The following is a 27,090-nucleotide window of genomic DNA, read 5'->3' on the forward strand; positions in this document are numbered from 1 at the left end:
GATGTTTGCAAAATCCACCCCCTCTCCAAGTTGTCAATTAAGATTAAAATTGACAATCTTAATCAAATCTCAGGTCAATCGGATGAAAATTTATTATTTTTCAGATTGAAATTGATGATTTTAGAAGTTTGACCTTGAGTTTACCTTTGACCTTTTGATCTCAAAAATAGTTGGTTTCCCAATTCAGTAACGAACTATGAAAACGCTTTCATTTTCAAGTAAATCGGATGAAAATTGACGATTTTCGCAGTTTGACCTTGAGTTGACTTTTGACCTTTTGACCTCTAGTTGTTTTTCAAGTCAGTGATGCAATGTGCAAATCTTGCTCAAATTTCAAGTCAATCCGTTGAAAAATGATTTTAGAAATCTGACCTCAAGATGACCTTTGACCTCAAAATCAAGAGGCTTCTCAGTTGAGTCCACCTCTACCATAAAGTTCCATGACGATCAGTTTAGAATTGTGACCTGTGGGCGATTGACAGACAAACACACAGAACAACACAATCGACTGACCAATATTCGTACTTGGAAAAATCTTCGATTTTGTAAGTAACAAAGACAAACAATCAGACGGGGGGGGGGGGTGGGTGGGTGGGTGGGTGAAAACATAACCTCCTTCCCCCTTCGGTGGTGGAGGTTATTAACTTCAAAAACCCATGCCTGTACAATGCAACGTGGAATGGCTTCACTTCCAGGAAAGTCCCCTTTGAGAAAAAACAACCCGAGTGTGATGTTTTAATTAACCATGAGGTTCAAACAAACATGTTAAAACAAAACTATAACAACCAAGTTGCGTTCTGAGCTTATCTGAGCACCGCACGCCACCCCGTTTCTCTTTTACAGGTGAAAAGTCTCCATTGGACAAGATGCTTCTGTTGCTTTTTGTCGTTCTCCTGCTGCACATCACGCCCATCGTGCTCCTCATCATAGCTACAGTGGACAGTGTGAGCCAGCTATCTTTACTCCACTGATACAACGTCTGTGAAGCCTTGATGCCTGTGCACAGTGCACACTGTTACTGTTGTTAGAATCGATTATTTTGGAGTCAAAAGACAAGGTGGTAAGCCATGTAGACAATAATGCCACATGCCTGTGGAACGGCAGATGACGTCAAATGATTCAGCTCAATACTGTGAACCCATGGGATGGAGTCAGTTGGTCGAAGTATTAAACATTGTACAATGCTGGTCGGTTTCAGTTGGGAGCAGTTTGGATATAAAGTATGGATGTTACCAGGTGAGGAAAGAACTTGGAGAACCGAGGAGTTTGGGTAAGGGGGATCTTTTAAGCTCGAGATTGTGAATGAGTTCGTCCCAAGACATTATGTGTGTTATTGATCCATTCGATGTTTTTTCTCTATTTTTTTGTTTATAACCGATAATGGAGGGAACACAAGCACTGCAGGTCCCCCCCACAATGGTCATCAGAACCTTCTGAGTATTCCCTGTAGTTTACAAATAGCTCATTCTGATGAAACCATATTGGATGATTGTTGCACTAATCAGGGTGATGTTTATGCTTTACCATGTACTTCCTTTTCTTCCATAGTCCTGGTGGAACATGAATGACAACAGCACTGATCTGTGGTTCTTCCACCAATATCTTAAGAACAGCTGGATCCGCCATGATCTCCCATATGAGAATGCAGATGGAGGTATGAACAAACGTAAAACCTGGAGAGGGCAATTGGAGGTGCACCTTGTGCAGATTGCTGGAACATTATGTATGTAACATAATATAAAAAAAATTGGAGAGTTATGTTGTTATGTACTCCATATATATGTATATACATACACACAAACACACAAACACACAAACACACACACCTACCTACCCAACTACCTGGTGTTGGCTTAATGGTTAGGGGATGGTGGGCTTGGGATCCTAGGGTCCTGAGTTCAAATCCCGCTCAGCTGTTGAATTAATACAAGGTGGGGTTAACTCGACCTGTCATCCTTCCGAGGTTGGCAAAATGAGTGCCAGCATGCTGGTATCCTGTGTCAGAGTGGCGACCCATCCAGTATTGTGTACAATAGCCAAGGAGACTGCTTTGGCAGCACCAACGCTCTGCACAGAGTATGGTCCCAATGGATGGATATATATTGTTGTGGGCCGGGACCGGTGGCGAGAACGACCGCTAGGTGGGGGAAGTTATGTCGTTTTTCCGTGACATGGCGGGTCGCTTAACCGACAGTGGACGCCAATACCTCCACCGCGTAGCATAGGGTCTTTTTGTCTCGAACCAATTTACCTAATTAACCACGCGGTGTCGTATACTGGGGAACCACGCCCTCGGTACATCTTGCCCAAACCGGATCACTCTACCAACTACCAACTCAGGACTACCTTTCCGGTTCGGATGCAGCCGAGCGGACCCACCAAGAATGTACCGGCTCGGATGTACAGATTATCGGGTATAAAAACCTGGCTAAACTCAGATCCGAACCATGCAGGACCAATGAAGGAAAAGACGAAACCGAACTGGGAACATTTCTAATCATGGTTTATTTACAATCAACTTACAAAAGGACTCAGAGCAGACTTATCGTGGGATATACAGGCAAGATTTACAATGATCAAACACTTAAACAGTTCTACTTAAAGACAGCGCCACACACTCAGACGCGCACTCAGATGAAAATAATCCCAGGTGTATTGTAAAGGACCCCCACAGCCAGAGAGGGAGGTGAGCTGAGGTCACAGTTCCTTTGGGGTACCTGCACATTGGAGGGAAGGGATGCTCCGTGATGCGGCACCTGTCAGTGGTCGTGCAGCTCAGCCCACAGCCACATGCACGGAGACCGTGTCTGCGAAGGAGCCCGGGTGGAGCAGAGTGGAGTTCGGGATGGGGATCAGGGCCGCCGACAGGACCCACGAGAGACCTGGTCAAGATCGGGCGTCCTCGAACCAGTGCAACAGATGGGCTGCTGAGGCGAGACGCAGGCAGACCCTCCGCGTCACGACCCTCCTTCTTTCTTTGGCAACCCCCGACTCCAACCGTCTCACTCCAACCACTGTCTTGCTCCAACGCTGTTTCTCTCCAACCTCAGACTCCAGCTAACACGGCCGACCCACACATAATTCTCTCTCTACCCTCTCAGGATGGTGCCGTAATTTATCTCCCAGCCAAGGACTCTACGCTGAGGATCGCTTTGTAATTTATAGATCTCTCTCAGCGGGGAGGGGCCTTGGTGAAGCTGACGCCACTGTCCGTCCTGATTGGACAGGGCCTCCATGGGTCCACCCTTTCTGGGCGGATTTTGGCCTGCAGGGAGAACCCCCCCCACCCCCCTCCACGTGTGTCTGGACTCATCAAGAAGAAGCCACAACACAAAAATTTTGCCCCGGCCAACGGGCCTTCGGATACAGCAGGTGGACAGTGGATCGTGATGGGGGATAGGATATAAAGATTTATTACCCGAACTAAAAAAACATCGCAACGCACCTCTTCGATTTCCCACTAAACACGAGGAGGGAATCTGTCTACACATATACTGAACGGCATAACTAACTTTGGGTCAGCTGTATGTTTGAATGCATACGGTTCCTAGAACCAAAACAATATATATATATATATATATATATATATATATATATATATATATATATATATATATATATATATATATATATATATATATATATATATATATATATATCCCTGTGTCGTAAGACGCGACCAGGGTTGCGTCAGGAAGGGCATCCGGCGTAAAACATGTGCCAAATCACTATGCGGATCATAATGGATGATCCGCTGTGGCGACCCCTAACGGGAGCAGCCGAAAGAAGAAGAAGATATATATATATATATATATATATATATATATATATATATACATATATATATATATATATATATATATATATATATATACACACACATATATACACACACATATATACACACACATATATACACACACATATATACACACACATATATACACACACTAACGGTCTAAAGTTTTAGAACACCCCCATTTTTTCAGTCTTTTCCTGAAATTTAAGCAGTTCAAGTGCAATGAATAACCTGAAATGGTACAAAGCTAAGCGTTAAACTGACAGAGGGTGAAAAAAAGTTTAGGTTACCAAAAACTGAAAAATAATGTAATTTTCAGAGTTGTTAAAAAAGGCCCTTTTCAGGGAACAAGTAACTGCAGCTGTTCTGCAGAAATGGAAGTAAATTAAGCCTGGAACATTAATGAAAACAATTCTTACAGGTGTCCAAACTTTTGTTGATTAGTTACAAATCTTCTGTCTGTATAAAAGCAGTGCTGGAACAGACTGTGTTGCGACACCCTCTGAAGCATTATTAGGACAATATTGCACTGCAGGAAGTAGTATACAGTCAACCCCCGCTTCATCGCGGTTCACCTATCGCGCCCCCGGTTCACCGCGGGTTTTCCCTCGGAACGTAACTAATTTTTTCTGCGGATTCCCCCGGTACATCGCGGTAATAATATATAAAATATAAATTATTTAAGCAATAAATTATAACGCGTGGCGCTCGATAGTATCTTCATAATAAAACAAACAATAAAAATTTGTATGTTTGTCGACACAACGCACGAGACAAAGACAGAGAGCGCTATTCATTTCTCCTTGGTGCTGATTGGCTGCTGCCCACGAGGCACACTCTCGCTGTCTTGAGTGTTTCGCTTGTAAACGACAGATATTTTCTACGTTTTTTTTCTCCAAGCCCTACGATGCCGCCCAAAGGAAAAACGTTTGCCGTGGTTGGGCGCCATTACGGTTTGAATGAATCGACCATACGCTACATCAAGAAGGACGAAGCCAACATCAGCGCTTTACATTCGCAACGCCCTGCAGCACCTCGTGGAGGCCATGGATTCCGACGACAATTTTTCTCTGAGGGCGGATTGGCGTGATTTCACGATAGCAACGTGTCTCCAAATAATTCAGAAGGCTCTACAAGAAATGAAAAAAGAAACCTTAAACGTCTGTTGGAAGAAGCTGTGGCCAGAATGCGTCCACGAATACAAGGCCTTTTCTCCAGACGAAATTCACCATTCGGCAATCGATAAGGCGGTCAAGCTGGCGAAGATTCTAGGAGGAGGATTCAACGACATGGCGCACGACGAAGTGAATGACCTCATCGAAACCAACTCTGACCCATTAACGGACGAGGATTTGGCTGAGCTTACGAAGTCTGCATGCGAGGAGGAGGAGGAGGAGGAGGAGGAACAATCTGATCCATCGCAGGAGCATGACGACGAAGGCCTCTCACTTGAACGCTTAGCAACAATGGCGAAAACTCTCCTCACCACCATGAAGAAACAACGCCAGCAACTGCCCATCACAATGTTTTTGCAACGTTACTGAGTTTACAGTAAGCATTTTTATGCTTCAAATGTTTTCTTTATGTGTTTAATTGAGATTAAAATGTGTTTAAAACGTGTTTTGTGGAGGTGTCCATTCATCGCGGATTTTCACTTACCGCGGGAGGGTTTGGAACGTAACCCCCGCGAGAAACGAGGGATTACTGTATTGCTATCATAATGGTGAGAAAAAGACAATTAACAAAGGAAGACAGACAGAACATTATAACCCTTAAAAGTGTAGGTCTTTCCTTTGGAGAAATTGCAAAGTAAGCCAAGGTGTCAGTGAGTATAGTTTCCTACACCATCAAAAGACACTTGGAAACTGGAGGAAACTGAAAGGAAGAGGTCTGGCAGACCCAAAGCCACAACACAATCAGAAGACAAGTTTCTGAGAGTCAACAGCTTGCGTGATAGGTGGCTCACAGGACAGCAGCTTCAAACAGTTTAACACTGGTCGAAGTAAGGAAGTCTCAGTTTCAACTGTGAAGAGAAGACTTCGAGCTGCAGGTTTGACAGGTCGAGTGGCAGTAAGAAAGCCATTGCTAAGATGGCAAAATAAGAAAAAGAGTCTTGCCTGGACAATGAAGCGCCGCCATTGGACTATTGAAAACTGGAAGAAGGTCTTATGGACCGAGGAATCAAAATTTGAAATCTTTGGTTCATCATGCCGGGTTTTTGTACGCCGTCGAGTAGGCGAAAGGATGGTTCCTCAGTGTGTGACACCAACTGTCAAACATGGAGGAGGAAGCGTGATGATCTGGGGCTCTTTTGCTGGATCCAGAGTTGGCGAATTGCACAGTGACTGGCACCCTGAATCAAAAGGGCTTCCACCGCATTTTGCAGTGCCATGCAATACACTCTGGTCTTCACATCGTTGGTCAGGGGTTCATCCTACAGCAAGATAATGACCCAAAACATACCTCCAGGCTATGTCAGAACTACCTTAGAAGAAAAGAACGGTAGGCTTCAAATCATGGAATGGCCAGCACAGTCTCCAGACATAAACCCCATTGAGCTGGTTTGGGATGAACTGGATAGAAGAGTGAGAGCAAAGCAACCTCAAGTGCTACACGTTTGTGGGAACTTCTGCAACAGTGTTGGGAAGAACTTTCCGAACAATATTTGATTTCCATTTCAGAAAGAACATCACGGGTATGTTCGGCTGTTATATCTGCAAAAGGTGGCTAATGAGTCAAAAATTTAGATTAAATTTTGTTCAACAAAACGATTCCATGAGTTCTTTTATATCTGCAATTGTTTATTTGTTCGATGCTTTAATTTCAGATTACATTGAAACCTTAAACTGCTTAAATTTCAGTAAAAACTGGAAAAATGTGTGTTCTCAAACTTTTGCCCAGTAGTGTATGTATGTGTATGTATATATATATATATATATATATATATATATATATATATATATATATATATATATATATATATATATATATATATATATATATATATATATTTTTTTTTCTTCTTCTTCTTCTTTCGGCTGCTCCCGTTAGGGGTCGCCACAGCGGATCATCCGTATGATCCGCAAAGAGATTTGGCACATGTTTTACGCCGGATGCCCTTCCTGACGCAACCCTGGTCGCCTCTTACGACACAGGGATATGGTACACCTATTTTAACCGGGGTATACACCGGCCCAGCATACTGGTACTTATTTCGCCGACCTCGGAAGGATGACAGGCTGAGTCAACCCCCTGGTGTATTAATTCAGTGGCCCAACGGGGCTTGAACTCAGGACCTTTTGGATCCCAAGCCGCTGCCCTAACCACTGCGCCAACACCAGGCTCAATATATATATATATATATATATATATATATATATATATATATATATATATATATATATATATATATATATATATACATACATACATACATACATACATACATACATACATACATACATACATACATACATATACATATACATATACATATACATATACATATACATATACATACATATATTTTAAAGAAGGTGGCGCTTCCAACCAAAAATTAAAAAAACTCAATGGACTCTGCTAATTTGAGTGAAAAAGCGAGAGCAGACCCGGACTCGGGCAACGTTTCGCCAGCTTTGCAGCCAACTTCATCAGGCACAATAGACTGGTCTACTGTGCCTGATGAAGCGGGCGAAACTTTGCCCGAGACTGGGCCTGCCCTCGCATTTTTGCTCAAATTAGCGGAGTCCATCTAGGTTTTTACTTTTGGTTGGAAGCACCTTCTTCTTCCTCTTTTAAAAAGTGTAATCCCAACCGCCCCAATCTTATATAAAAGCTATATGTTTGCATATATATTGTTGCGGGCCGGAGGTCCGGTGGCGAGAACGACCGCGAGGTGGGGAAAGTTACGTCGATTCCCACCGGACTCTCCGGAATTGTAGTCCGTCGCTCTCGGATAATTCCGTGAACGGGCGGGTTGCTGAACTGACCGTGGAACGCCAATATCTCGACCGTGTGGTGTGGGGTCGTTTTGTCTGGACCCAATTTACCAAAGTATCCACGTGGTCTCGGCTACCGGGGATCCACGCCATCGGCACGTCTTGCTCGAACCGGGTCACCGACTGCGGTAGAGTTCCAACTACCGACTACCAACTCCGGTTCGGGTGCAGTCGAGCGGAGCTGCCAAAGCCGTGCCGGCTCGGATGAGCAGATTAACGGGAACAAAGACCCGGCCAAAATTCAGATCCAAACCATGCTGGACCAATGAAAGAAAGGACGGAAATGAACTGGGAACATTTCTACAAGAATCTATTTATAATAAGGAGGACACAGAGCAAGACTTATCGTGGAATATACAAGAAAGAATTCACAATGATCATAAATAAACACTTAAGCAGTTCGACTGAAGAGGCAGCGCCACACACGCAGACACACACACACACACACAGAAGAAAATAAAACCCAGGTGTTTTATTAGGACCCCTGCAGCCAGGGAGAGACAAACTGGGGTCGTGGTTCGGCGGGTACCTCCACGTTGGAGTGGGGTGCTCCGTGGTGCGGCACCTGCCAATGGCCGTGCAGCCCGGCCCACAGTCACACGCGTGGGGCTTGTGTCCGTGGAGGAACTTGAGAGGAGTAGTCGGAGTCCCAGGGCGGGGGTCAGGGTCATGGACAGGACCCAGCAAAACTTCCACGAACGCAACAGACTCCAGCAACGAATGCCCCGTCTCCAATAAACCTCTGACGCATGCTCTCGAATGCCCCACACAGAGCTGAACTCCTTCTGAAGTGAACTGAACTCAGACTCAAGCTCAGTACACACGACACACCAACCAACTCATTCCTCCAAAGAACTCCCCTCAAGACTGAGGATGGTGTCGTCTTTTTATGGACCTCCCCGAACGGGGCAGGGGCTCGGTGGAACAGACGTCACCGTCCGCCCTGATTGGACAGGGCCACCACGGATCCGCCCCTTCTGGGTGGGGTCTCGGCATTGTTGGGGGAAAACCTCGCTCCTCCCCCTTCCCCCTTCACGCGTTTTTGCACTCGTCGAGCAAGAGTTACAATGTTGAAAAGGAACGTTTGTGGAAGCGACAAGGAACGGCTGCAAGATCTTGCCTCAGCAAGTCAGGGTGCGAGTAGACAGCGGGTGGGTCGTGGATCGTGATGAGGGATGGGATGGTTGTTGGACGTAAAGATTTAATAACCTACCGAAAAAAAACATCGCAATGCACACCTTTGATTCTCCCAGTAGACAATAGGAACGGACCTCTCTTCACATGTACTTAACGGAATAACTGACTTTTGGGATATCTGTATGTTTGAATGCATATGGTTTCCAGATCCGTAACAATATGTTGTTTTTACCTTGTGTAACACAAAGGGCTTACCTTGTGTAGCTTTTCTTGGTTGCTTTATGCAGCTTTCTTTGGCTGGAAGAACATAGGGGTTAATTTATTGAAATCCTAACCACCTGGGGTAATTGATTAGGTGAGAGCTGATTGGTTATTCCCTCCAATTACGGGTGAGAGACATTCTTGAGTTTAAAGAAAAAAACCCATATATATATATATATATATATATATATATATATATATATATATATATATATATATATATATATATATATATATATATATATATATATATATATTGTGACGTCCACGGGACTTGAACAGTCCCGCCAACGTAGAATGAGTCGAAACGATGGAGGCGGTTTATTTTTTATAACCCAAAGATGGCGGTTTTAATCGCTCTACCGCAAACGGGACGAGGAAGGTGGCACGAGTCGCTTTTCACTGAGTTAATAACGTTTATTTCTCTAACCAGAAATAATAAGACTCGGCAAGAGGAGGGATCCAGGGCGATTCGATGGGATGGTGGTGTGGGTTCGGGCATGGGGAAAACACAAACAATTCCAATGGATATACAAATCTCAAACCCTCTAAGGCGCCAGGTACACACACACACACACACACACACACACACACACACACACACACACACACACACACACACACACACACACACACACACACACACACACACACACACAACGTAGCTGGTCCTGGTGGTCAGGCTGGCCCGTGGTGTAGCCGCAACAGTCCCTGGATTGGCGTTGGACGAGCTGGCGTTGCGCTCGTCAGGGGCAGGAGACACCGTGGAGCTGTCGACCTTTTGGGTCGGCCCAAGTCCGCTCACAGCCGCCAGGGAGGCAGTTCTGGCACCAAGTTGCGAGCAGGAGAGGGAGGCAGGTCCGCCCGCCGTTCGACCCCGCACTCCGAGCCAGCAGAACCCCAGAGCCAACCGAGGTGAGGCACGAGGCACAGCAAGGCCACGAGACACGATGAATCCAGGAACGAACCAGCGCAACAATAGAGCACGCTCCCAGCCCAACAGCCTCCACCAAAACGGTTTTTCTTTATCGATCTTCTTCTTCCACAACCCTTTTCCCCGAACAGAACCTTTTTATCCTCGAGTCCTCGTCACTTCCAATCGAGCCGTTTTATTGGCCCTCCGCCGTCGCCTTCCGCCAATCGTGATCACGGGGCGGAGCCATCCGCAGCACTGTCCTGTGACGTCACGGCAAGCCTCCAGGGAATACTAAAAGGGTTTACGCAGACACACTTACCCTAACCCGTCTCCCTATCTAATTACGTGACAATTATCATTTCCCCCTTAAAGAAATGGACATTTACTAGACAACTTATCACCACTGAATTGCTACTTATTACATCGAGATCCTGGTAAACTCGAACAGCATGGCATACCTAATTAAACATCCTAATTACCCTTTGAATGCATACCCCCCCTCAAACGTAAATATATATATATATATATATATATATATATATATATATATATATATATATATATATATATATATATATATATATATATATATATATATCTTCTTCTTCTTCTTTCGGCTGCTCCCGTTAGGGGTCGCCACAGCGGATCATCCATATGATCCGCATTGTGATTTGGCACATGTTTTACGCCAGATGCCCTTCCTGACGCAACCCTGGTCGCCTCTTACGACACAGGGATATGGTACACCTATTTTAACCGGGGTATACACCGGCCCAGTACACTGGTACTCATTTCGCCGACCTCGGAAAGATGACAGGCTGAGTGAACCCCCTGGTGTATTAATTCAGTGGCTCAACGGGGTTTGAACTCAGGACCTTTTGGATCCTGAGCCACTGCCCTAACCACTGCGCCAACACCAGGTGTGTGTGTGTGTGTGTGTGTGTGTGTGTGTGTGTGTGTGTGTGTGTGTGTGTGTGTGTGTGTGTGTGTGTGTGTGTGTGTGTGTGTGTGTGTGTGTGTGTGTGTGTGTGTGTGTGTGTGTGTGTGTGTGTGTGTGTATGTATGTATGTATGTATGTATGTATGTATATATATACATATACATATATATACATATACATATATATATATATATACATACATACATACATACATACATACATACATACATGTATGTATACAGTAGGTATATGCATATACTAGCAGGGTATGCTTACATATTGTGTTAGCATATGAACCGTGCTTCCCCATCGTCTCGAGTCACTCACCTGCATTTTTTTTCATTTATGGATATTATCTGATGATTCTGTGACTTTTTGTTGTGTACTGGCTTCAATGTCCATCGGCACACAACATTTCAGCTTTCTACATCACCCGGAACGTACCGATCTTTAATATCAGTCAGTGAGTCATTCAGTGGTTAGAAAGAGCTTTACATATTAGATATGCTGTATGTATGTGCAGTATACATATTTGAATGTTCATGAGCCAGACTCAACAATGTCGGCAGGTTCTGCTAACGCCGACCCACTGTGCCGAAGCAATGTGCTTCATGAATGGCCGAATTAAAGGAAACTACATCTGAGCTGCCAACATAGCTTAACGCCAAAGTGTCGGCAAATAATAACCCACACAAGTACGCGGAGCATACCAACTTAACATTCTCAACCTAATACATACCCCCTCCAATGTAGCAATATGTATTATTTTTAACTCTAAGGTGTGTTCTCCACTCTGCAAAAAAAAAAGAAAAGATGCTTTAGTTAAGGCATTACTTATTAGAGAGACTGCTTGGCAAGTTCATTGTTTAAGTTGTACAGTTGAAGTTAGAAGAAAGAATACCTTAGATATCGAATAATTTACATGGTGCAGGTGGGTAAATACTTTGTTGGTTATCCCCCACAGACTGGATCCGGGCAGTTCAAGGGCTCATGATTCTGTCTGTCGTGTTCTGCCTGAGCTCCTTTGTTGCCTTCATCTGCCAGTTGTTCACACTACACAAGGGTGGCCGGTTCTACATCACTGGCATACTGCAGCTTTTGGCATGTAAGTGATGGTGGAGTTTGCTGGCATACCACTGTTGCTCATCAGCATTAGCAATGGACAGCTGATATGCTTTACTTCCATTTGTGGAACTGACTTCCTGAGGACGTTCAATCCAACCCTTCCCTCTTGGGTTTCGAGCAGATGGTATAGCTTCATTTCATGGCATCCTCCTTTAACCCTTCATAATACCCCTCTTCTCTCTTCCTGTTTGTTCATTCCCTTGCTTGTTTTGTCCAACTGTGTTGATACTGTCAGTTAGTTGCCTTTTTATCCTCTGTTGTTTCACTCTTCCAAGACCCGAGACTTTGGATAGATCAAGAAGACGCACTCTTTGTTGAAGTTGTTCATTCCTCACATTCAACGTTTTGGAGGTGCACACAATCACACATAAAACTAGAACGGCACTCGGTCCTTGTCACACACCCAAACAGAGCGCATACCTCCACCAGGCTGAACAGTTTACGTTTTGCATCCCACTGATAGGCCGGATCTGCATCCGGACCTGAGCCAAAATCGAATTGACTTGTTCTTGTCACCTCACCAACTCGTCCAACATGTTTTGTCATAACCCATCCACAACTTTTTGAAATATCATGCTACATATCGTTTTTGGTGCTATCAATCAATTGTGAAGAATCATTTTGAAAAACTATAGTATCCAGATCCAGTTGTTCACCAAAATCTAATCAATTAGTCCTCGTCACAGACCCAACCTGTCCACCAAGTTTCATCCGAATCCGTGCATAACCATAACAGACAGACAAACAGTTGTGAAAACATATCTCCCATATACCTTCGGTGGCGGAGGTAAGGCAATTCTCTGTATGTGTGTACGTGCATCACAGCATGTACGTCCGTAAATCATGGAAAAAAAACAAAACAGGATTGGGCCGATCTCCACCAAATTTAGCATACGTGTTGGTCGTACCCAGGGTCAGGTCATGGGTACAAAAATAATCCACCATACTAATTATCATACACAAAAATAAACGTAATAATTACCTGTTGGAACATGTTAACTACATCTACTGTATTATTCATTACGTGACACACCAGCACGCAAAATACACCACACTACACACATCCTGTCGAGGGTCTGCAATCTCGAATTGCTCTTTCTTGTTTACCGATGCAACCGAGTCCAGATAAGGGAGCGATCAATATTTATATGAGCGGAAGGGGGGTTATGGGAGGGGGGGGGGGAGACCAAGCACCAGAGAGCCTCACATTAGGCAAGTGCTTCGGTCTGAAAAAGTAACTGGTGCAAGAACTTGGAACGGATGACACATGTTTCCAGATGAATGCGATCTATCTACTATGCCATTCCAACAAGTATAAACAAGATTGCATTTCTGGAAAGAGCTCATTATAAGGTTGGTTAAATGCGAACAGATTCATGGAGGTCAGCTTCTGCAAGCAGCTCGGTAAAAATAAGACTCCATTCAGCTTCCACAGATTGACGGTGAGGATTTGGTTGCGCTTGAGTTACAGTACCACAACCGGTGCTACAAAGAGTACACTAGATTTCTTAACAAGCCTGCCAAAACCAACGACACCAATCCAGACAGGATACATGGATGCATACCATAAATTCTGTGACGACATAATCAGAGTATGACTACAAAGTAAAAAGAAGTCTTGCATTAGCCACACTCAACAAGTTCTTCATGCCAATAATTAAGGAAGTGGAAGGCATTGATGCTCCGTATCGGACATGGAGTCCGAAGAAAAGGCGACTGGTGCAGAAAAGTTTTCCCAAGGTCATCTTTCTGACACCAGCCAACCGTCCAATGAGCGATATAGTTACCTCCGCCACCGAATGTTTTCACCTCTGTCTGTCTGTGAGCAGGATATCTCAAAAAGTTATGGACCGATTCGGACGACTCTTGATGGACAGGTTGGGTGTGTGGCTTTGAGATGTCCTGCTCACAGACAGACAGACAGACAGACAGACAGACAGGGGTGAATACATAACCTCCATCCACCTTAGGCAGTCGAGGTAATTAAATGTTTGTTAAAAGTTACAAATAGTTCAGGGGTTTAGCTATACATGTTCGATGGAAGAAGATTATTCAGGCTGTAGATGACTGATGAAGATTCTGTTGTTACTTTTCTTGTTTTGGGGTTATTTTTTTTTAATGGTCAGCTGGGTTATGGCTACCAAACTCTCATTTGAGGCCTTCAACTGTGGACTTTACATTGACTGAATGGAAGCAGCATTACATGTGGCTTGGAGAAACTTCAGGCTTCAGACAAATGTGGTCTCATAGCAGAATAAAAAAAAAAAAGTCCCCATGACGGAAAGGGCCGGTACACCTTCATATTTTGGACTAATGTGGACTCAGGCCAAAAGAAAGGCGTCCCCATAAGGGAACGGACTGGTCGGTACTCGGTACACGTTCAGGATGAAATCTGAGTGCTAGTTTGAAATGAGAGACACGCCGAGTGGTAAGGTATTGATGGTGGTTATGGCTTGCGATACTTGAACCGAAGCCAGCTTGTTGTGTGTTCTTAACCAATGTCCTGCCTTGTGTTCTTGTTCACGAAGGCATCTGCGTGCTGTGTGCTGCCTCCATCTATGTGGGCTACTTCCAGCCCTTGATGGAGGTGGGTGTTCCGGGCTATTCCTACATCCTGGCCTGGGTGTCCTTTCCCCTGACCTTGTTCAGCGGAGCCATTTACTGCTTCCTACGAAAGAAGGAATAGCTGTTCGCAGATTGACCACCTTCAGACCTCGACACCCCATCACTTTGTTTCGATTACTTTTACAGGTGCAACCTGAGTTGTGTTTTTAACCTCCGAGACTAATCTTTGACCTTAAAAAGTTTCTCACGGGTCCGTTGTAACTGTCTGCGTTGTACATGTTTGTAAATATGCTTGGTCCATGAAACTCGTGTTTACGTAAAACATTGAGCACCTTTTTGGTTTTTTTTTTTTTTTTTTTTGAGGTTTAACAAATGGTTTTATGAATGAATACAAAAGCGCTGAACTACTCATGTACGCGTGCCCCCCCGTAAACGCTGCTCATAGATTAGTGCCTATAACAGCATGCTCAGCTTGATCGAGTGGAATATTAGCTTGGTGCACCACCTCTTCCCTCTTGCAAAATGATTCAATGGTGCTGCAAACTGGATTTTAACAACACACAAGCACGTTGGCAACTCTCCATGTCACGTGGCTCTACATTATCTTTAATGTACATTTTGGGGCACTAACCTGATTACATGGTTTACTGTTACACTTCTGGGTTTATTTTTAATTTTTTTTTTGGTTAGGATAGACAAGAATCAACCGATTAACATACTTTATTAACCAACAATACTTGAATTGTGAACCAAGGACTCAACTATACATTGTACTCCCATTTGTTTGTACAACACCCGTACGTTTTTACAGCAGTACAGGTACACTGGCGCCTCGCAGGACTCACCTGGATACCGCTTGTCGTGGTGAAATGTCTCGCTGTGTCTGCTCAGATGTATCACATCATGGCGGCATAAATAAAAGTCTTGCCTGCATTTAGGTGTTATCCGTGTGTTCAGCAAACCTGCAGAAACAAAACAAATCCCCCCTTTCTTGGACGATCATAACACCGCCACGTGCTCCTGGGTACAGTGAGCAGTAGTGGCAGTTACAAACATTGGTACCGTGAAGATAATTGTGAAGCACAAGAGAAAGCAGTGGCAGAGGAAGATTTGATAAGTTTTGCGTGGTGCAGTGATGCGAAGGAACAGTGCTTTGCTTAGTGTCTCTGGCCAAAGCACACCTGTCCAGTGGATGACGTCAGGTTCGCTGTGGGGATCCCGATGTCTGTGCAAGCGTATATCCGTTTGGATTTAGCACTTCGGTTTCACCACGAAGAATCACTGCCAACCACCGTGGTGATCCAGCGGCGCGAAGAACGCCTGCCATGATCTTACAAGCTCAACACAGCATGCTCCTTGGGTATTCCTCTTGATGTACAAACTGCTCCTATCTGCGTACATACTTTTATGAATGGGCATACGTGCGTCAAATGTAACGGAGATAAACAATCCAACCATTTGCTCCACTGATCCGATTTCCTACTTTCCCCACCTCCCATTTATATTATCGTTTTATTATTATTCCTCACGGTTCTCGATTAACCTGAGGGGCAAGCTCACCTTTCCGGATAGGTGAGGCCTGTTTCATCCGGCAGTTATAAAAGAGGCATGGCGGGGTGAGATGGACCGGAGACATGTCGGAGAGGCTGGGTTGGTGAACGTCCTTCTCTGGGAGGTCGTCAGGGATGTTGGAACCTCGACAGAGCTCGCTATGGGCATGGTGTGGGGTTCCACAACACTCCCCGATTCTCCTGTTGGACCTCCACATGACACCTGCACTCTTTCACGAAATAGCAACTTACAGACACATGGGGAATCAAACCATTGTTTCTTTCATCCAAATGCATGTACATTTATATCCGTGGGTTTCATCTTGTTCAAAATACATCCTGGGCATTGAGAGAACACCACGACATCCATTTAAGAGTTACGTGTGCAGAATGATCATATTGTGACTGCAGGTAACACAAAGGGCTGACAGGGTGGCCGAGAGGTAAGCACACTCTCCTTAAAGTTGCTTTAAAGTTGTCTAGCCTGGGTTTGAATCCTGACCCAGCTAGTATAAACTCATCCTGCCTGGTGTTTCACAGGCACGGCGATTCATCAATGTGTGTACTGTCCCTCGGATGGACATTAAACCGGGCATCTTGTCTGCCAGCATCAGTTTGGTGGATGTTGAAGATCCCATGATGTTCTTTCTGCGCATTGAGTGGGTGAGCTATCGCCAGCACTCAGAACAAATTACTAATTTCTGCCCTGAGTAATGAGAGAGGGAAGGCAAACCACCAAGTATAACCCTTGGCCAAGAAATTGTTTTGGCAGAACCAAGGATCTGGAACAGAGTATAGTACATCAAGAGTTAACGCAAAAATGTCGGGTGATGTTCGGTGATATTTTCCTTTTCAACGCCATGAACCTCTTCCGACATGCTCCCTACATATGTGAAGTTAACCTGTGCTTGTGTAAACCATCTCAAACAGAAACAAAAGGCTTCTTTACATGGCCCCATCAATTGAGCATGCCAGACCAAGCAAGCTGATGAGGCCGGCTGTGCCAGCATGGTTTATGTTTACATAGTGAGTATCTATCATGCCTAGCACTCGCACAATGGCCTGACAGGGATACATACATACATATACATACACACACACACACACACACACGCACACACACACACACACGAAATGGGCTCCAATGGTTGACACAAGGGCGCACGCACACACACGCATACTCATGAATCATCACACCTGGATGTTTACAAACCACTAAGAAACAGATTTAATAATACTGCATTAAGTCACACCTGGTTTCGCACACAAGGTTATTTACATTTGTTTAACCGTATTGTGCAGATGAATGTAATTATTCTCCTCTGAAAGTCAACATGTCTCGCATCTGTTGCCACGTAAAGTTAAGGAATATCGACAAATTACGTACAATGGCCTGCAAAAGTATTCACCCCCCCGTCCAAAGATTTCACATTTTGTTGCCACCTGAGCTTATTTCATGATGCTTTCAAATCAACTTAATATATAGAGTCTTCACAAACTACTCCAAAGTGATAGAGCTAAAGATAAAAATGCAGATAAAAATGTGAACAAGTTGGATTAACAGAGAAAAATCAGATGATTCTCAGTTGGATAAATATTTAAACCCTTTGCCTAATTAACCCTAAATAACTTCAGGAGAAAATTATTTGTTTGAAAGGTTACAAAATAAGTGTAATAGCTTTCACTTGCATGTATTCAGTAGTTTAACTTAAATTCCCTTCACAAAGCTTGGACAGGTGGCAAAACGAAGCCATGACTGAAAAAGACGCATCTGGAAACTCGTATGTAGTTTGTGAAAAAAGCACTTTAATGATATTGCAGGCATGTGGAGAAAAAGGTTTGTGGTCAGACAAGACAAACAATGTAACTTTTTGGTCTAAATTCAAAATGTTACATCTGGTGCAATCCTCACACTGCACATCACCCAATAACAACCATCCCTTCTGTCAAGCATGGTGGTGGCAGCATCATGTTGTTGGGCTGCTTTTCATCAGCAGGCACTATCAAGTTTGTCAGGATAGAAGGGATGGTGTAAAGCACAGGAGAATCCTTCATGAAAACCTGCTCGAGTCAGCCATGAATGTGAAACTGGGTAGGAGATTCACATTTCATCAGGACAATGATCTGAAACACAAAGTTAAAGCCCCACTGGAGTGGCTCAATAAGAAGAAAATAAAAGTTCTTAAGTGGCCCAATAAAAGTCCGAACTTGAACCCAATTGAACATTTATGGCGAGACGTGTAGATTGCAGTCCATCGACGATCCCCATCAAACTTGGCAGAATTAGAGCAGTTTTCACGTGAAGAATGGGCAAACATTTCACCATGACACTGTGCAAAGATGGTGGAGACCTACCCACAAAGACTCAAAGCAATAATTGCTGTAAAAGGTGCTTCCATCAAGTGCTGACCTCAGTGACTGAATCCTTTTGCAACCAGTGAATTTTGATTTGTACATGTTTTTTGAGGGTATTCCTGACATGTAACCTTCAACTATAACAATGTTTAGTTTAATCTCTTCAGTTATGAATAAAAAAGTTGATGTGCAAAAATTGTTTCTAAATTAATTCATCTAAATGTGGCATTATTGGGAGGAGGTGAATACTTTTGCAGGCAACTGCATGTAAGGAAGTTCATGGGTGGAAACGTATTGAGAAAATAAACTCGAGGGAAGTTGAGGACGCATCATCGCAAATCCCCAAACCTCCCACCTAAAGCAAGGATAAAAGATAGCAAAAAGTTCCACGACGAATGACCCAGTATCAAATTTTGTGTTTATTAATTTTCACACAATTTTGACCCCTGTGACCCTGAGACCCCAACCACGGGGCATGAACCAGGGGATCAAATCCAAAAAAATCATTACATATTTCATGCGTCCCCCAATGTTGATTGCATGTACCAAGTTTAATTTAGAAATGTTTAAAACGTGCCTGCAATTGGATTTTTAAGACATGACCCTTTGATCCCACCACCTGGGGTGGGGTCAAAAAATGACACTGCTCTTGCACTTTCGCGTCATGCGGTGATTACAACTACCAAGTTTGGTGAATTTCTGCACAACCGTGTAGGAGGAGATTGCTTGACGGACGGGCGGAAAGACAGATGGAGCCGGTTACAATGTCCCCGTCCATCCCCACCCCTCCCCCTCCCCCCTCCCGGTTTTGTCAAGAATTGTGAAGATAAAAATACAAGGGTTGTCAAAACAAAGGTGGATTCTATTTATTACTATACTTACACGTAGTGAAGGGATTTTACCACCATTCCCTCTACTTATGCCTGGTGTTGGCTTCATGGTTAGGGTGGCGGGCTTTGGATCCGAGGGTCCTGAGTTCAAATTCCGCTCAGCTGTTGAATTAACACCAGGTGGGGTTGACTCAGCCCGTCATCCTTCTGAGGTTGGCAAAATGAGTGCCAGCATGCTGGTATACTGTGTCGGAGTGGCGACCCTTCCAGGACTGTGTCCAATAGCCAAGGAGACTGCTGAGGAAGCACCAACGCCCTGCACAGAGTATGGTCCCAATCTTCTCCTCCTCCCTCCACTTCTCCACATTCCTTATAACTCCACCATTCCTGGACTGCACTCTCTACTTACCCTTGTCCTTCCAAGAGAAGACCAGAAAAGGAAAAACAAACTCCCTTAACAGAAGAGCCAAGGCCGACTCGTCCTCGATTGTCCTGTTTTCCTTTGGGCTTGTGGTGTTATGATGTTGAAGTGGTGGTTTGGTGCCATCTGGTGCCCCAAATGGAATTTTCATTTATTTAATAAACTCGATCCCTTCTTCTTCGACGTTCGTATCCAGCACAAGGCTGCGTGCGGGACATCATCTTTGGCTGAGGGTACGGCTGTGCTGCTGATGCAGTGCCCTCTGCTGGTTTGGGCAGGAATTTGTAATTTGTTCATGGTGCCAGCGGTAGCTCACCTACTCTTCATGAAGGACACCATGGGATCTTTAACGTCCACCAACTAATGTTGGCAGATGTGACGCCCAGTTTAACTAAGATCATCAAATCCCCCTCCCACCCCTTTGAACAAAAGAATGAAAACGGCGCTCAAATTGAGGGAATGTATCGGATAGACCTTTGCATTGCACTAAAAATGGTTGAAGATTCAGGATGAGAGATTCAAGACGAGGGTCTTCGATTAAACTACATGGTCCAGCGAGGTTGTGACTTGCACGATCATCCTTGAGAAAGCGAAAGCTGTCCCACGATGAAGAAAAGTTATCATTTGTGGGGACTTTGAGGTCAGGAGAGAAACCGTGACTGGTGGAATGGGAATGGTGCTTTGGTGCACAATGTGAATCTGCACCTCATTGTCGGCGGTAAACTGGACCCTCACATCGAGAAACATCAAGTGAGGTTTGTGCCTCAAATCATGAGCTGTCCAGCTGAAACACACAAGGAACTTGGACTTATGAGGAGGCCATTCGGCCCATCACGCCTGCGCAACATTTACACCACATCAATTGAATAGTCTATCAACTTAAACCACGTGCATGCAGATGAGATCTACAGCACCACCGCACCAACCATGCACATGTGTATCGACAGCACCACCGCACCAATGAAGAACATGTGTATCAACAGCACCACCGCACCAACCATGCACATGTGTATCGACAGCACCACCGCACCAATCAAGCATGTGAAGATGTACAGCACCACTGATTCAAATTTCAGATCTACAGCACCAACGCACAAACCATGCACATTTCAGATCTACAGCACCACCACACTAACCACACACCCGAAGATCTACAGCACCACTGCATCAACCACACACATGAAGATCTACAGCACCAACCACGCTGAAGCAGATCTACATCTCCACTTATTCACATATAGATTGACAGCACCGACGCTCGTGCGGATGTGCAGCACCACATTTACTGCAGCTTCCTTTGTATCGATTTTCGGTGTTGGATCAAAGTTCCTCAAATCCAGGATTTTTCTCCATCACACGTGCTGTGAATGCATCACTGTCTGTCTCTCTCTCTCTCTCTCTCTCTCTCTCTCTCTCTCTCTCTCTCTCATTCTCTCTCTGTCACTCTCTCTCTCTCTCTCTCTCTCTCTCTCTCTGTCTCTCTGTCTCTCTGTCTCTCTGTCTCTCTGTCTCTCTGTCTCTCTGTCTCTCTGTCTCTCTGTCTCTCTGTCTCTGTGTCTCTGTCTCTCTCTCTCCCTGCTTATCTTTGTGATGGGTTCCTTAGGTAGCCTATCATGGTGGGGTCTGAGGGAGGGGTGTTATAGCAAGATCAGGAGATGAGAGGATGTTTAACTTCCCAAACAAATCCAACCCACCACAATGGGCACACAGCGGGACAGCCAATGATGGAACACTGCATCATTAGGTAGGAATCTTAACTGAGTACATCTTAACAACCACTTATAGCAGCACATTCGGTGTGTGTTTAAGATCACCAATGAAGAGCAGCAAAATTGATTATTTTAATTCAAATAAGCATCCTTTCAAATGACGTTATCGCTTATTAATGTAAAGCTGTTTGTCCTTGCTATGTTTTCTCTAATGTTTGTTTTCAATCCACAAAATATTTGATTCCCAAGCCCTTAAATGATTCTGCTCACAATCCAATCGAGAAAGCAAAGCAATTAAGTAAACTAAGGACATCTCACTTGTAAAGGCACGAGTGCCAATGGAGACGTTTTTTTTCTTCCACTTTAATCAGTTGTCCAAAGGCAGAGCCACAAGAATCGGAGCAACAGAGATCTATATCAGGTGTTTCTCTTCCCAGAGGTGTCACGGTCCATTGGGGTCCGCTGGGTGGGGAGTGGAGTTGTCTCCCCCAGGAAATGAGTTCAACAACACCTTCGACTTTCCCTGCGATTATTAAATTCAGTTAATGAGCAAAGAACGTTCCCCTTACACTTATGTATTATATGTACTTACTCATTCTTCCACTTATGTGATGATTATGTAATACCAGTGCAGTCATACCAGCTTCACAAGGTGAAGCTATATGATGCACATTTACATTGAGAGAATTGGTATCCTTCCCAACCTTGAACCTCTCTGGGACTGATTGTTACAGATATCACCTCTGGATAACTCCAAGAGAGCGGCATGTCCCGAGAGACCATGGACGCAGTCTGCAACCCTTAACTCAGGCCGGATCATCATTCCCAGAGTCGGTTTACCATGTCGGTGAATCAGGCGAGGAAGACGGGTAGCCGTGCCGGCAACTACGCGGCATTTAATTATTTGGCTGAGCCAACCAAGGCCGCATTACGTGAGCTTCCATGATAGCTCGAGTCTCGGACCAATTGCCCACCAGGAACGTTATCTCAGACCAACCACAAGAAGGATAAATCAAGACAAGTATCAACACTTTCATCAATTTATTTCAGGCATGGAAGAGTAACGAAAGAGCAAAAAATGATTGGAGGAATTATGGGAAGATGATAAGGTGAGAGAAAATGGCGTGGCACACGTGGCAATCCCCTCCCTCCCCCTTTCCCACTCCTCCCTCATGTGGCTAAACCCCGTGGTCTGGGGTCAGCACTCTGAGTTGGATATCAGGGAATTCACATCCAGAGGCGGCACTTTTTCTGGAAAGTGACGATCTTTTTTCCGGTGAGTCATTTTTTTCACCGTGAGTGTGATTTTTTTCCATGAATGTGATTTCTTTTGGTGAGTGATTTTTTTCTGGTGAGTGTGATTTTTCTTCCAGTAAGTGTGGTTTTTCTTCCACTGAGTGTGGTTTTTCTTCCACTGAGTGTGGTTTTTCTTCCAGTGAGTGTGGTTTTTCTTCCAGTGAGTGTAATTTTTCTTCCAGCAAGTGATTTTTTGTGGTGAGTGATTGTTTTTTCCCAGTGAGTGATTTTTTCCCGGAAAGTGTGTTTTTTCCCAGTGAGTGTGATTTCTTCCAGTGAGTGTAATTTTCTTCCAGAATACACCACGGGGTCCATAAGGAATGGCACAGAAAGCTCAGGTTAAGGGGGAAAGATCATGTAGAGTTTGAGTGCAGAGAAAGAGTGGGATTTTTGGCGTGTCCAATGTTAAGGATGTCACCTCTGGATAATAATTCCAAGAGAGTGGAATGTCCCACGAGAACACGAACTCTATCTGTAACCCTTAATTCAGCTGGATCCTTGCACCCAGAGTTGATTGATCCTGCCGGTGAATTAAGGGTGGCAGAACCGTGCTGGTGACTGGTGTTTGATTTTCTTGTGGTGAGTGAGATTTATTTTCCCGGTGAATGCGATATATTTTTTGATGAGTGCGATTTTGTTTTTCCGGTGAGTGATTTTTTTTCTGTGAGTGTTATTTGTATTGGTGCGCGATTTTATTTTTTCTGGTGAGTGTGATTTTTTTTTCCGGTGAGTGAGATATTTATTCCAGTGAGTGCGATTTCAAGTGAGTAAGTGTGGTTTTTTTTCAGTGTGTGATTTTATGATGGCATCACGCCCAGAATTATTTTATTATTCCGAGTTATATTTTCTGGTGATTTTTTGTGGTGAGTGTGATGTTTTTTTTTCAGTGTGTGACTTTTTTTCCTGGTGAGAAGTGTGATTTGCTGCAATGAGTGTAATTTTTTTTCAGTGAGTGTGATTTGGTGTTTTTGTTTCAGTGTTTTTTTTTTTTTTAGAGTGGAATGAATTTGATTATTTGAGTATTTGTTTTTCCTGGTGTGATTTTTCTTCTGGTGAGTGTGATTTTTTTTTCACCTGGTGAGTGTGATATCTTGTGGTGAGTGAGATATTTTATGGCGTGTAATTATTGCCATCGAGTGTGATTTTTTTTCCATTGAGTGTGATTTTCTTCTGTTGAGTGTGATTTTTTTTTTTCCCTGGTGAGTGTGATGTTTTCCTTTGAGTGTATTTTTCTTTTTCCTTCATGGTGGAATGAGTTTGATTATATCTATGTGCGATTTTTTTCTGAGTGATTTTTTCCATTGTGTCATTTTTTCCCGGTGAGTGATCTTTTTTCTGCGAGTGATTTTTTCCATTGTGTCATTTTTTCCCGGTGAGTGATCTTTTTTCGGTGAGTGTTTTTTTTTCTGATGATTTGTTTGAGTGTTTTTTTTTTTCTTGTGTGTAATTTTTTATCTGGTGAGTGTGATATTTTCTGTTGAGTTTGATTTTTCTTCAGGTGAGTGCTTTTTTTCTCCAGTGAGTGATTGTTTCCGGTGTGTGTGATTTTATTTTCCAGTGTCATATTGTTTCCCGGTGAGTGTTATTTGTTTCAATGAGTGTGATTTGCTTCAGTGAGTGTAATTTTTTTCTGATGAGTATGATTTTGTTTCCAGTGAGTGATTCCTTTTAATGAGTGTGATTTTAAGGTGGAATGAGTTTGATTATCTGTGTGAGATTTTTTTTCCCTCGTGAGTGTGATTTTTCTCCCCCGTGAGTGTTATCTTTTTTCGGTGTTTTTTTTCTGATGATTTGGCTGTTTGTTTGTTTGTTTTCTGGTGAGTGTGATTTTTTTTGAACCTTGAGTATGATTTTTCCATTAAGAGTGATATTTTCCATTGAGTGTGATTTTTCTTCAGTTGAGTGTGGTTTGTTTGTTTTTTTCCGGGGAGTATCATTTGTTTCAATGAGTATGATTTGCTTCAGTGAATGGAATTTTTTTTCCGATGAGTACAATTTTGTTTCTGGTGAGTGATTCTTTTTAATGAATGTGATTTTAAGGTGGAATGAGTTTGATAATTTTCTGTGTGACATTTTTTTACCCTGTGTGTGACACAAGTGTGTGAAGTGTGATTTTTTCACAAATGTGATTTTTCTCCCCCGTGAGTGTGATGTTTTCCGGTGAGTGTAACCTTTTTCCTGGTAAGTGTGACTTTTTCCCGGTGAGTGATTTTCTTTTTTTTTGTGTCATTTTTTCCCGGTGAGTGTGAAGTTTTTCTAGTGAGTGTGATTTTTTTATGGTGAGTTTGATTTTCTTCCGGTGACTGATTTTATGGTGGAATGAGTTTGATTATCTAAGTGTTGTTTTTTTTTCTGGTGAGTGTGATTTTTTTTCTGGTGAGTGTAATTTTTCTCACGGTGAGTGATTCTTTCCATTGAGTGTGATTTTTTTTGTGGTGCGTTTGTTTTTTTTCTGGCGAGTGTGATTGTTTTTCTGGTGTGTGATGTTTGGTAAGTGATCTTTTTTTGAGGTGAGTGTAAGTTTTTTCCGATGTGTTTTTCTTTTTTTCCGATGTGTTTTCCAACGAAGTTTTCATAGTGAGTGTGATTTTTTTATGGTGAGTTTGATTTTCTTCCGGTGACTGTGATTTTATGGTGGAATGAGTTTGATTATCTAAATGTTTTTTTTTTCTGGTGAGTGTGATTTTCCTTCTGGTGAGTGTGATTTTTTTTCTGGTAAGTAATTTTTCTCCGGTGAGCGATTCTTTCCATTGAGTATGATTTTTTTTCTGGTGTGTTCGATTTTCTTTTGGCAAGTGTGATTGTTTTTCTGGTGTGTGATTTTTTTTTGTTTGGTAAGTGCTCTTTTTTCCAGGTGAGTGTAATTTTTTTTTCCGATGTGTGCGATTTTATGGTGGAATGAGTTTGTTTATCTGAGTGTGATTCTTTTCAGTGAGTGATTTCTTCACTTGGAGGGATGCTTGGAGGTAAGGTAGATCGACGGGGAGGGGGGGGGGGGTGATCAGATTCAGGACAGTGTAGATACTTTCATAGATTGGGTAAAATATTGGTCGATGCAGTTTAACATAAAGAAATGTAAGGTTATGGAGTTGGGTAAGAATAATGAAAACAGAGCTTACATGACGCAGGGGGCAATCTTGGATTGTGTTGCACTGGCAGTGGTAATGGGTGGGTGGGAGAGAGGGGGATTTGGTCACCACATTTGAGGAAGGACATAGCTACCATACAGAGGGTTCACCGTACAGTGTCTAGATTGATTCCAGGCTGAGCTCGACTAAGCTATGAGGAGCAGATGAGCAGATGACGGAGAGAGGACTTTATACATTAGAAAGGAGATGATTACGAGGGGATATAATCGAAATGTTTAAGATAACTCGAAAAGAAACCCTTATGGACCAGTTAATTCTCCCACTTTTATGACTTACGACATGTAATATTGGCTTCCACCAGGCGGCACTACGGTATACAAAACACATTTATCTCGAGAAAATTGGGGTCGTCCCTTCAACTTGAACCCCAGGGACTCTGATTGTTTGTTTTTTTGACCCAATAAAACCATCCCCCAAGTACAACCACCATTTTTCACCTCATTCCTTCCAGCAGTTGAAGAGTACATCAACATTGAACAAACAAACAAACACAAACACTACTGTATTATATATAGTATGATGAAAAGTATCAACAAAATAAGTGCAGAATAATTTTCCGCAGAATTGTCAGTGAGAGGACCAGAGGCCATATCTTGAGAGTGAAGAAGAGGAGAGTTAAAACGGTAGTAGGGGAGAGGTCTTTCACTCAGACAATAATTTAACCTCCGCCATCGAAGATGGATGGAGGTTATTGTTTTCACCCCTTTCTGTTTATTTGTTTGTTTGTTTGTTTGTGAACAGTATTACAGAAAAACTCCTCGACGGATTTCGACAAAACTTGGTGGGGGGGGGGGGGGTTAGGTCTGGTCCAAGGATCATGCCATTAGCGGTGTATGGTGTATGGTGGTACATGTTTTGTGGTACCATGAATGGTGTATGGTGATACATGTTTTGTGGTACCATGAATTGTGTATGGTAGTACATGTATCATGGTATGATGAATTGTGGATGGTAGCACAGGTATTGTGGTACCATGAATGGTGTATGGTGGAACATGTATTGTGATACCATGAATGGTGTATGGTGGTACATGTTTTGT

At 43.4% G+C, this 27,090-nt stretch overlaps 1 protein-coding gene and 1 long non-coding RNA gene across 2 annotated transcripts in view; one reads left to right on the plus strand and one right to left on the minus strand.

Moving 5' to 3' along the window:
- LOC147035455 (peripheral myelin protein 22-like) overlaps nucleotides 1-15,674 on the plus strand; it is a 48,012-nt gene extending 32,338 nt beyond the window's left edge. The window contains exons 2-5 of the mRNA XM_085898735.1: nucleotides 844-944; nucleotides 1,549-1,654; nucleotides 12,016-12,156; nucleotides 14,705-15,674. Coding sequence (XP_085754861.1) covers nucleotides 844-944; nucleotides 1,549-1,654; nucleotides 12,016-12,156; nucleotides 14,705-14,862 — 506 coding nt within the window. The 3' untranslated portion in view covers nucleotides 14,863-15,674. The remainder of the gene's footprint in view (nucleotides 1-843; nucleotides 945-1,548; nucleotides 1,655-12,015; nucleotides 12,157-14,704) is intronic.
- LOC147035456 (uncharacterized) overlaps nucleotides 15,571-27,090 on the minus strand; it is a 36,567-nt gene continuing 25,047 nt past the window's right edge. The window contains exons 2-4 of the long non-coding RNA XR_015062518.1: nucleotides 16,302-16,521; nucleotides 15,923-16,132; nucleotides 15,571-15,703 (exon numbers count right to left, since the gene is read on the minus strand). This is a non-coding gene — a long non-coding RNA (uncharacterized LOC147035456). The remainder of the gene's footprint in view (nucleotides 15,704-15,922; nucleotides 16,133-16,301; nucleotides 16,522-27,090) is intronic.

Source organism: Eptatretus burgeri, chromosome 1 (genome assembly GCF_056783735.1).
Source record: "Eptatretus burgeri isolate ZD-2024b chromosome 1, Ebu_testis_v1, whole genome shotgun sequence".
In the NCBI taxonomy this organism is placed as follows: Eukaryota; Metazoa; Chordata; class Myxini; order Myxiniformes; family Myxinidae; genus Eptatretus; species Eptatretus burgeri.